The sequence below is a fragment of the Dromaius novaehollandiae genome, chromosome 10 (genome assembly GCF_036370855.1).
Source record: "Dromaius novaehollandiae isolate bDroNov1 chromosome 10, bDroNov1.hap1, whole genome shotgun sequence".
In the NCBI taxonomy this organism is placed as follows: Eukaryota; Metazoa; Chordata; class Aves; order Casuariiformes; family Dromaiidae; genus Dromaius; species Dromaius novaehollandiae.
In genome coordinates this window covers 22,117,988-22,130,430 of record NC_088107.1, presented here as the reverse complement: position 1 = coordinate 22,130,430, position 12,443 = coordinate 22,117,988, and the positions used below count along the sequence as shown (strand labels likewise).

Here is a 12,443-nt window from a genome sequence, read left to right as displayed (position 1 = left end):
GATAGATAGAATTTATCTAATAATAGAAAGAATAACAGTCCAGCCTGCCCCTTCAACCAACGTGTCTGTCCAGTAATAATTTAACTCGAAGAAAAAGGTACTAAAATGGCAGAAGAGTTTGGAATTGCTTGAACATATTTTCCCACTTAAAGCTGAGCTCATTCACATTTGAAGCTGAAACAAATTATCTATAACGTATTTGAGAGACTAAAACATATTCTTACTTCACTGTCTTATATTTAAATGGTTATGTCTGTGGCAATATACACTAATCTTCAGCTTTCAGTCCTCTTCCTAGCATTTGATTTATTGGGCAAAATTGCAGGTCAATGGTCCTGAACTAGTCAGAGAATTATTCTCAATTGTCAGTCATTGCCATTTCTCTCTCTCTCTTTTTCAATTTCAGTAAAAAGAGCTAAGGCATCAAGAAAAGGCTACTTAGTTATTCTGAGTCATTGTTAAGAGCATAGGAAAAGTAGGAACAGTCAGAATACAAGCAAGTGTAATGCTTAACTTTGTTTTCCCCATTCTCATCCTCATTCTCTCTCTCATGTTTCAGAATGATCGCTGCTTGAACCAGGAGTCCTGCTAAGAGAGCAGTGGAAACATATGGATGAAGCTCTTACCATGCACTGAACAGCACAGCATCAAGCGCAGAGCTGTGGGAAAATGTCTGCTTGCAACACTTTCACTGAGCACGTCTGGAAACCTGGTGAATGTAAGAACTGCTTCAAGCCTAAAAGCTTGCATCAGTTACCCCCGGTCTCTGAAAAGAAAAACCTCTCACATGGAAATCTGAAAGCCAATGCAAACCAAAGTAACAGCCATCGCGGTAGAAATACAGGAAATTTCCGTCCACCTGTGGCAAAGAAACCCACTATAGCTGTGAAACCCACCATGATGGTGGTAGATGGGCAGGGTGTATGCGGTGAAATCACTGCACCGGATCATTGTGAGAATAAATCAGTGCCCGCAGGGTGGAACCGAAACAAAGCTGTCTTGAACAAAAAACCACTGAACAATAATAATGAAGATGAAATTGAAGGTTATAGCCATGTTCATAGGCCTTTTGGCAACAATGATGGCGTAGGTAAGATACCAAATAACAATAATAATGGACTGACAGAAGTGTTGAAGGAGATTGCAGGTTTGGATACCACACCTCAGCTAACTGGAAATGAAATGAACTCGAGAGAAACCTTCTTGGGAAGAATAAATAATTGCTATAAAAGATCATTGGAAAGAAAGATCCCTCCAAGCTGCATGATGGGTGGAATGAAGGATTCACACAGTAAGCATGTTATTCTGAGTGGAAGCACTGAAGTCATAAGTAATGAAGGTGGACGTTTCTGTTATCCAGAATTCTCTAGTGAAGATGAGAGTGAGGATGATACATTTTTTGGCAGCATGCAAGAAGAGCATGAGAGCTGGGATGAAAGTGATGAAGAGTTGCTAGCAATGGAAATTCGTATGAGGGGCCAACCTCGCTTTGCTAATTTTAGAGCTAACACCCTGTCTCCTGTTCCGTTCTGCATTGACAAAAAATGGAATACTGTGCCCCTTAGAAACAAGTCTCTTCAGCGGATCTGTGCAGTAGATTATGATGATAGTTATGATGAAATTTTAAATGGTTATGGGGAAGAGACGGTGATTCTTTATGGGCAGGAGAGCATGCAGAGCATGGTATCTTCTGATTCTACATCTCCCGATTCTTCTTTGACTGAAGAGTCTCGTTCTGGAACAACCAGCAGTTCCTCACAGAGGCTCTGTAATGGGGGATTATCTCCCAGTACTCCTCAGGATGTCAAACTGATTGAACCAGAATATGAAAGTCTTTGTGATAATCAGCAGGTGAAGGATGTGTCAAAAGTTTCTAGAAATGTTCCAAAAAGTCTAGAAACCCACAAGGCAGTCCTTGCTCTTCGACTGGAAGAGAAAGATGGCAAAATTGCTGTGCAGACTGATAAGCAAGAGAATAAAAGTTCTTCAGATGTTACTGGTCAAGCTGTAACTATAAATCTGGTGCCTGTGGAAGAGCAAGCCAAACCTTACAGGGTAGTGAATATGGAACAACCAGTTTGCAAGCCATATACCATAGTAGATGTATCAGCTGCCATGACCAATGAATGTAAGGAGAATCAGACCGAAACCTCAGAAACCAAAAATACATCATCTAACCCAAATTCACCAGGAACTCCAGGAACACCTGTTACATCCTCTGCAGCATCACCTGGACGAGTAAATGCTAATCTGAAAAAATCCAGTGCAATCAGATATCAAGAAGTGTGGACTTCTAGTACTAGTCCAAGACAGAAGATACCTAAGGTGGAGTTAATTGCTAACAGCTCAGGACCTTCTGTTCCTCCTAGAAAGACAAGCCACAAGTCAGCTCCTACTTCACCTACAGCTACAAACATTTCTTCAAAAACTATCCCAGTTAAATCTCCCAATTTATCTGAGATAAAATTCAACAGCTACAATAATGCTGGCATGCCACCTTTTCCTATTATAATTCATGATGAGCCCACTTACGCTAAGAGTTCCAAAAATGCTATTAAAGTTCCCATTGTAATTAATCCAAATGCATATGATAATCTGGCTATCTATAAAAGTTTTCTAGGGACCAGCGGAGAGCTGTCTATCAAAGATAAAACTACTAGTGTAATAAGCCACACATATGAAGAAATAGAAACAGAAAGCAAAATGACTGAAACTGCCGGAAACAAACACCCGGAGTTTTCCCAAGCAAAGGGGGTGACTAATAGCACCGAATGCAGGCTGGGTTCTGTGGCTCAGAAGGTCCAGGAGTTTAACAGCTGTCTCAGTAAAGGTCAGATATCACCACAAAGAAGTCATAGTTCTGACCACAGCTCCCCACCAAGAATTCAAAAGACAACCCAAGAGCCTGCAGCGAAAACCGAAGTGACGCCGGAGGCTTCTGCTGGCAGCGGCAGCAGAGAGAATGCAAGCACGGTGCTTTCCCAGATCGTGGCTTCCATCCAGCCTCCGCATACTCCTCCAGAAACACCTCAGTCTGGACCCAAGTCTTGTAGCGTAGAAGAACTGTATTCCTTACCCCCTGATGCAGACGCTACTAAAAACACCCTGGTACGACCCAAATCTCTGTTTACATCACAGTCTGAAGTAGAGTCACCTAAGACCATGGAAAACGTTGCCCCTAAGATGCAGAAAGATACAGTAGCACAGCCAGTTGCCACCCATTCTCCAAAGCCAGTGAGAGGCATGCAAAACACCACAAGTCCCAAAACGGAGCAAGCACCACCGTTTCCTCCTCCACGGTCCACATCTTCACCCTATCATGCAAGTAACTTGTTGCAAAGACATTTCAGCAATTGGACCAAGCCAAATAGTCCCACTAGGTCGACAGAGGCTGAGTCGATCCTTCATTCAGAAGGCCGTCGAGCTGCTGATGCAAAACCTAAACGCTGGATATCTTTTAAGAGCTTCTTCCGCCGCAGAAAGACTGATGATGAGGAAGACAAAGAGAAAGAAAGAGAGAAAGGAAAGCTGGTGGGTCTTGATGGAACTGTTATACATATGCTCCCCCCTCCTCCAGTTCAGCGTCATCATTGGTTCAGTGAGTCCAAATCAGACTCCAGTGAGAAGCCATCTATTGTTTTCATGTATAGATGTGAACCAGCACAAGCTGAACCAAAGGTTGACCGTCAAAACCTGACTGGACTGGAGTCTTCGATTGCAGATGCACTAGCAAAAGACAAAGGAGAAACACAAGAAAACTCTCTGGAGAGCTCCGAGCCGAAAATAAAGAGCCCTTCGTCACCATCTCAGATTCCCAAGAAAATCCCCAGGTAATCTGCTCATCTTTTTCATTCAGTTGAATTCAATCTCTCATTCAGTTGTGAAATGCCCTGTATATCCTACAGAAAAGGGAAGAAATTAAGGAGTATTACTACATTAAATGTAAGATTTAAAATATATATTTATTTTAGGTATCTTAAAGAATATTTTAAAAATCTTTGCATTACTTTGGTTATCAGCAAAGATCCGCTGCAAAAGTTAACTAGGAACAATACCCAGTATCTGGAGTTTGTGTTGCAGGTTCGTTAATACGTTGTGATAGCCAGGTTACATTGAATCAGATACGTTATCCTGGATTTCTAGCTTACAAAAGTGTTCTGGTGTTATCAGAAAACTAAAGAATTCCTCTGCAAAAATAGAAAGCCACTATTTAATAGAAAAACAGAAATTGAAAGAACAATGACTCATAGCATGTGGTGCGTTAACGTTATCTCGCATGCCCGTGAGCATAAGGTATGCTAATTAACTTCATGTTACAATGCCGCATCACTACAACTCTCCTCCAATGAACTATATAAAAAAGTGATAATAGAAGTACATTATTTATAAAATAATCTCTCTCCATTTTGCCAGGCCTTTGTAGCGATGAATATTTTGTCCCGTAACAGCATTGGATTCGACAGAGCTGATTGCTGTTTCTGCCTGACAATTTCATTCACTAATTTCATTTTTTAAACCATAATTTGCTGAAATCATTTTTGTTTGGATTTTTCTGAAATTATTTGGTCAATATATATTTATTTTACTCCTTTAGATCCATGATAGTTTAACATTTTACGTCTTGATTTAGAGGTCCGTTTGTTCCCTTATCAAAAGTACACGTGCTTGGGTGTCTCTGAATGCTAAGAACCGTGTTTATTTCCAACATGCCGTTTTTTCAATGTGCCGTTCAGTTTGTGTGGCCGTCATGGCAGCGCATAACCCAACGGGGTTGGAGACGTTTGCTGCACTCAGTCCTGTGGGCGCAGTATGCGTTTCACTGAGTACTGACTACAGCTGTGCGTGTGTTAGGATATGTCTTTGGAGGTTGCTGTAAATAAGTAATTGTCCCAAATACAAGATAAGGACGGTCTCCAGAAACTTAGCGTACTGTCTGTTTCTGCAGACTTAGATGAACGGTAATCTAAGATTCATGACTTTTTATTTAAAAAATAATAATACTGAAATTCACATGGAAATGCATAGAGCAAGAAAGTCCCCCTGCAAATTGCTGGTGTGAATTTCAGCAAGGCAAAGCCCTCGCACGAGCTGTTGAAGCCGGTGAGGTCAGCATCTGGCGCCTCTGCAAGCTGTAGAGTGCCACAGCAGCGTGGGGCACGCGTGATGGCGAGAGCAGGATCCCTGTAGATACAGGGCATAATCCAGTGGGAGGCTGCGGACGGTGCGGAGCATTGCCGGGGCGGACCAGCTCTTGAGAAGCGCCTAGACTCTCCCTAGAGGAAATGGAGAGAAATAGGCAACTCTGGAGAGCAAGTTAAAGAATCAGAGAAGTCTGTTCTCTCAATAGTCCCTTTAGAGGAACACCATTTTTCTATTAACTCTAGGGGAACCTGGAGAAACTGAGGCTGTGTTGCCATCAGGAGAGTCTCGTCTCGCAGCCTCGCGGGCCACCTCCTCTGTGCCCCCTCTTGTGCTGGCGGGACCATTCCTGTGGTCGCCCCAGGGACCCAGGCTGGAGGAGTGATCCCAGAGGAGAACAGCCACCATGTTACTTTTCAGCCGGATCAGCTCTCTGATCTGGCAGGGAAGCAGTCAGGAAGGAATAACAGCTTATCTCAGTGATGAAGGGCAGTGGCAGGCTGATGGCCACGTTCCTAGTTAGCTTTTGTTCTTAGACTACCCTAGAGATGGTGCTGTCACCCTGTTCTATAGTTTTGTGGTACCGCTGGAGTATCTTTTACCCTTACTGTTGAAAGGAATTGTTATTCTCTCCTATCTTACTCCAGAGAGCATTTTTATTTTTCATTTTTCTGCAAGTTGTGGTAATATTGGCTAAAACCGTATCTCACAATTTTCACTGGTGAAAATTGGAATTGCAATTTTCCAAGTGTTAGAGCTGGAATTTCTTCTTCCTAGCAATACTGTTCTATTCTTTCTACAAATTCTTAAGAACGTTCACTGAGTTATTGAGAAATACATAGTCAGAAGACTGGATGGTCGATATCTTTATCTATCAGTTATTCTTTTTGATACGTCCATGAAATTTGATGCCTTTAGTTGTTGGGGGTTTTTTAAACTCAGTTTTGAATATTGTTAGGGAGACTGAAAGAAGCATTACGATGCCAAAAATAAGGTTAATTTTGTTTAAGGGTTATGAATGTATTTTTTAATATTCCAGTAGGTGAGAATCAGGCTTGTCAACTCCCATTTTTGCACAAGGAGGAGACATAACAGTTGACTGTAGATTTGTATTAACTCATCAGGTGTTAGTAAAAGGTTAATGTTAAGTCAGGCCAAAATTTGTGCATCGAAAATATGTTTAAAATCTTCAGTTAAGCTTGCAGAAGCCTTAAAGGAAAACTGAAGACATGAAGATAGCAATCAATGAATGTGACACTTTTCTAATGGAGAACACCAACAACTGTAAGCTCACTGAAAAACCCAACTGATGACCTGGAAAATCAGACAAGCTTAAGAAATGTCAGATTACTGGGGGTCTTGAAAGCATATTAAATGGAGATAGAATATTTCTTACTTTGCAGTGGATTACAAAGCTGGTAGAGATTGATAACCACAAAACAGGGTTGAAGGTATTTAAAGTTATATTATCCCTAGAAAGGTCAGTTCATCCTTTATAAAAGCACTTGGAAAATACGCAGTTTTTCAGGACGCTGAAAGTATCTATGTCTGTTGCAGGGAAGATCCTAATATTTTATCCATATGATAGTTTCTTTTGGTTTGGTGCTAGGATGCATATATGGTGGTTCAAAAGGAGCTAGCAAATACTAAAGTAGGATCTGACTTTATCTCTGAAAACCAAAATTAAATTTATTACAGTTAAAAATTTCACACTTTTGTAATCCTTTTCCAAGAGTTTGGTTTGTTTTTCTTTAAAAAGAAAATGACAAAACAGAATTTATAATAACCAAGTTTTTCCAAGACTTTGTAGATGGAATAGTTTCTTTTTCTAAAAATCAGCAATCACGTCAGTCAATCAGTTATCAGAATGAAAATCTGTTTCCCAGAACATCTGTAGTCCATTTTTCATGATGCACAAGTTGTTCTCAGGCCAAAGCCAAAACAGACCTCTGAAGAGATAAGATGACAATGTTTCTGGCCGAAGCCACTGTAATTGCTGGGGGTGGTATGGCACAGTTCAGAGCCCACACAAAAGTGAAAAAATATATATTCTTCAAAAGCTTTGTTACCTAGTGGGTCAGACTGCACCTACTGGAGTTTCACAAAAGAAGGACCTCTCCTTCACTTAGCGACTATTGCCGAAGCCCCGTAGCAGCTGTTTAGATTGAGTCATGTTCCCTAAAAGGAATTTTTAGGGCAGCTTTCCAAGTCTTCCTTTCCTGCCTTCCTAAACTACATCAGAGTTGAATTAAAAATCTCCTCCAGGGTTGTTTTTAGATGGTAGTGTCTGTGAAATTTGTTCACAGTCGTTTCAATTTCAATTACATTTTAAACTAATTTTTCCCTTTCATAGCTACAAATCACTCATAAATTTCCTTTATAGGATCTTTGGGCCAGACTTGGATGAACGAAAGATAAAACTGTATCTATTTACAGAAATCCTTCCTTCAGGTAGTGAGGTCTGTATATTCATTGCATTCTGGTTTAGATAAGAAACCATTTCTTCATAGCTAAAGTTGGGATTAGGAGTCTAATTCCTCAAATAGGCATTATGTTAACTCTTTGTCGAAAGGCCGGGAAGCTGAGCTAGTAATGGATAGGTATGAGTCCCGTGTCCCAGGGCTACAGCAGAGCACTATCCCTGTGTTGTGTCTGGCTTCCGAAAGGAATGAAATGCTTATTATGTCTATTTATGTATATGTTTTAAAGATTGGTTTAGCAGTTTGGGGGTCTCTTTTTTTAAAAAAAAAGCATGTTTCTCCATTTTAGTTGCATAGTACATCAGCAATTTGGGTTAAGGCTATTTGTCATGAAAATACCCCCGAACACTGAGCACTCTAACAGGTTCCATTCTCACCAGAGTACGTAGGTATCAAGATGTTTAGAAATGTCTTGTTATCCTTCAGAAGTTACCCCAATGCTAGACTCTTATATTGTACAAAGAGTTCACCTTCAACAACTTCCCAGCCAGATTGCCGCTCTTAAAATTAACATATATGGCAGCAACAGCTGGGAATCTTTTAGAAAACTGGCCAAAGACTTGCAGAGTTCCTCCCTGCCCTGGAGGGATTTCAGTGGTAGCAGTGATCCTCAAATGCTTTTTGTGGTTCTGATTGCCTTGAGGTCACTCGAGACTGTTCACACTGCTTGCTTTAAATTACACTAAGCCAAATGTGATTTTAAGAATCCGAGTCAGGAATCTAATTTCCATATATAGGCAATGGAGAAAGACAACTCCAGTGAGGTGATTTAGAGCACCAGAACTGAGAAGGATCATATCCAGAGACAAGCAGGAAGGATCAGCACGACCATTTCTTTTCATTATCATTGACTCAGATCCTGCAGATCCCATAGCTATTTCAGAAGGCACTCAAGAAGAAAACAAAATATTTCAAATCACTGTAGGAATCTATTTAAAGCAAAGTCCTTCTTCCCAGTTTAAAGACTCTCTTCTCTTGATCTCAAGAGCATTTAGCCACCTATCTTACCATTTCACCTATGAAAAACTCCTGTGAGATTTCTCTCAAGAACATCTATATACTAACAGAAGACAGAAATTATGCATGTTCAGTGTGCAAACATAGGTAAATTTTGATGTGAAGAGGATTTGTAGACACTGAAACCTGTTAAAGAGCAAATTAGAAGGGATTTTATCATTCATTATTTTATAAATGTAGATAAGAAATAGTAAACCTAGTCATGTTGTTCTTATGTCCTCTACTACAGTCTGTAAAATGGGAAGGCGGAAACAATGGATAAAGAACACTTTTTTACAAAGTGCACAGTTAATCTGTGAAACTCACTGCCACTAAGTATCACTGATGCTAAAGAGCTTAGGAGGATGTCTTTAGTGGCTTATCCAGTGTATTCCCTTTATCCACGCACACATCGCATTATATGAGATTAAAAAGAAAAATAGGAGGAATATAAATCTTTTGCTTCAGGAATAAGTCAACTTCCAAGTACAAAGAATTAGAAATAAACTTTCCGTATGGCTTGGTTATTTCAGACTGTCATTGGCAGTGAATTGAAAGAGAGAGTTTCTGTCACTTTCCTCTTAAGTGACTCTTTCTGGCTAATGACAGTGACGGGCAGCTGAAGTGCAGGAGCCACTAGACTGAGCGTCCTTCACCCGTGACGTACTCAGGGTTAAACCTGAGCAGTGGTCTCCTCTGCTCGGTGCTGTACAGAAACGAAGTCGTCCTGTGCTGGGAGTAGAAGTTCCTGCAGGAGGTGGCCTTTGCCCACCCTCAAGCCATTGACCTCTCTGCGTTTCTCCTCAAGCACTGTTCAGTGAAGTTAGGCTTTATGTGAGCTTAAAACTGTAGGCCCCCGGGGTCCCAAAGGGATCTCTCTGAAACGAAATATATCTGGAAGCTCCACAAACTTTTTGTGAAAGACAGAGTCGTCTTCCTTGCCAGGCGCTCTCATCTCAAACCGCAGGGAAAGACGTTGCCTGTTGCTTCGCAGGTGTCCACTCAGAGAGAGTATCAGAGCCGCAGCTAGGTCGAAGGCCACCTCAGGTTTTTTTTCCCTTTCTGCCACTTGCGGTTTGGTTTGCTGCCTTGGAGCGACCTGGGCTGCTCAGCCTCACCGCTACACCTGGCCCCAGTTCAGCAACGCGCTCTCCCAAGCGCTTTTTACAAGCGTTCCCTGTTCTTCGCTCCTTCGTGTCCGTTTCTGTTTCTTGATGGCTCCAACTGGGGAGGCGTGAGGGTGGCGCAGGGGACGTTACCTGTCCCAGCAGAAAACTGTTCTCAAACAGTTCTGTGCTGGTGCCCGAGTGAATCACGCGTATACGGATTCAGAGGGCTGTTATCTGAGGGACAGTTATTTTTATGGCAAGCATTTTTGCTTTGCGTAACCTCAGCTTCTTGGGAAAGCAAACATGATCTCTGTGCGTCTGGCCGCTCCCTTCGTTACCTGGATGTTGAGTTTCGGCCGGAGGCGCGGGCGCTCCAAGGCGGCGCGTTTCCTATGGAGCTCGCAAAATGGGCTCGGAGAGCGGCGCGTGCCCCACCGAGGGCAAGGCTAAATATGTGCTCCCAGGCGAGGCATCGAGGAATCCACCCTGGCAAAACAGCTGGAAACATCCCAAATAAGGGAATAGCTTTAAGTGTCACTTGCAGTCAACAAGAAGACACAAATTCACACAAAACCAGGCTTTAGCAGTTCTGATCCCAAAGAACTGCTGCTTTATCAGCTGCTCTGCTTCTCCAGGAAACCGAGAGATTTTTAACCTTTTAGACTATCGCAGGAAGCAAAAGCAGTTGTGAATTTGATCCTTGAAGGCTAAGGCGTGATGGAGAGGCTTCCCCCCGCGGTGCCGGTGCCGACCGTGGGTTGCCCTTTTGCTCGTGGAGTCGGCGCCTCGCGTTACGTGTGCTTAGCTCTCCAGTCTCCCCCGCTTCGCCATTAAGTTACCGGGAAGCGCTTCCTCGCACGGCCCGACGCCTCCCTGCTGCCCTTTCACGTGTATTAGTTTCAGATGCTGGAAGCGCTGGGAATACGCAGTCGAGGCGTTCAGTTACTTTTAACATTACGTCCAAGTTCTTTAAAGCGCCCTTGAAATTTGAACCCGCTCTCCCGTAACCGATGAGCGGGACGGGGCCGTAGCTGCCGCACCGGAATAGCCACGCGGCAGGACGCGAGGGGGTCCGCGCCCGCGGAGGCAGCGCAAGGGTTAAGCGGGCAGGGCTAGCGCCGGCCGCCCAGGAGCAGCCGCGAAGGTAAACACCAAGATGCAGGAGGGGTAGCGCCGCGTGCAGAGTCCGGCCGCGTCGCTCACGGCTTGCACAACTTGTAGCGCCTCCGAACACGGCGGAATCAATGGCTCGCCCGAGGTTCAAGACATGATTAAAAGACTCAAGAAGGCCCTGAAAGAATTTCCTTTAATGGGGAATTGTGTGAGCGAGTACAGTGGGTGAGTTGCTCTTTTTTTTCCCTTTCTTCCCTGCGAGCTGTTGGTTTACTTTGTTTGGCAAAATGCTTCTGGACTTGGGTTTAGCGAATGTGCTTGCATGCGTCCGGTACGGAGGCCGCGTCTGCTCTGCGCTTCCCCGGGCAGCACTAAGATCGCTCGGAGATGTGCGCGTTCCTGGGATGTGGCAATGCGAGAACGGTAAAGCTTTTAGAAACTATTTTGTTTGAAAAGAAAACCTTCTTGCTGAGGAATGCAGGTATGCACATGATTTACAGCAACTGCAAGTCTTTATGATAATTCCTTATTGTCTTAAGAGCCTTTTTACTGCTTTAGCTTTGATGTATGCTGTACTCGGCACTTACCTCAGGTTAACTCTTTAATGTGGGTGTATTTATGGCACACCATTCCCGTGCATGGTACTAAAACCGAGCAAACGTTTTTATGCTGATCGAAGGTTACGGCGGTGTGAACTTTGCCGTTTCGTCTCCCTCTTTCACTAACCAGTCTCATGGGTTTGTTTGTACCAGGCTGCGGCTGAAATCCATGAGCCCGGCGGGGGGAACAGCATGTGCACACTGCACGCGGGGCCTGCGGCCTGCAGGGCAGGGGCATGTTTCAGTCGGGGTTTGGCGCTGCTGGAAGATTGTGTATCATGCTTTTCAGTAACTCGGTTTCGGGTTAGCGTAGAAAGACGTATACCTATGATTTATGGTAAGTCTCTGAGGATACAGTCTCTCTTTCCACTGTGAAGATTTGTATCATGGAAACTCGGCTGCTCTGCCTATTTACAAATGCATCACTATTTTTTTTTTCTGTTTATCAGAAGTTAAATTTTAAATTTTAACCATAAAAATTAAACACCTGTGCAAATATATGATGTGATCATCTATTGCAGGCAGTGCCTTGCCCCTGTCCTTTATGGGGGAATACGCGTGTTTAAAATTCTCACTGCCTACTGGATCAGGCTGAAATACTGGGAACTAGCGATTAGGATATGCGATCTTGAGATTTGGCCCATAGTGAGTATTTGTTTCTGTGAGTGAGAGAGCATAAAGGCACAGAAATATTTTTGGTCTGTCTTTAGCATGTGGCATGATTATTGATAATTGCTGCTATATTTTCAATAGGACAGGGTTTTTTTTAAATAAATCTGGACATATTACTCTTCTATTTGATATATTATGCATAATTTTTAAATCATACTACAGTAAAAACATCCACGGAAAGTGATTGACTGGATGGTTTTCACAGCTTTGTGCTATTAATCATCACAATTTGATTAAACCTTCATAGTTGAGAGCAAGCATAGAAAAATGTGTTCATGGCCTAATGTGTAAATGGCCTAATGCATTAGCAGTTGGATTTTAATCCTGGAATATTT

The 12,443-nt window shown here is 42.8% G+C and overlaps 1 protein-coding gene across 4 annotated transcripts in view; it reads left to right on the top strand.

The window, feature by feature from the left end:
* Window positions 1-12,443, top strand: part of PEAK1 (pseudopodium enriched atypical kinase 1) — a 131,214-nt gene that overhangs the window by 88,627 nt on the left and 30,144 nt on the right. For 3 of the 4 annotated variants that reach the window (XM_064517573.1, XM_064517574.1, XM_064517575.1), the window contains 2 exons: window positions 560-3,830; window positions 10,946-11,062. In XM_064517573.1, coding sequence (XP_064373643.1) covers window positions 670-3,830; window positions 10,946-11,062 — 3,278 coding nt within the window. In that variant the 5' untranslated portion in view covers window positions 560-669. The remainder of the gene's footprint in view (window positions 1-559; window positions 3,831-10,945; window positions 11,063-12,443) is intronic. The other variant, XM_064517576.1, reaches the window with a different exon arrangement.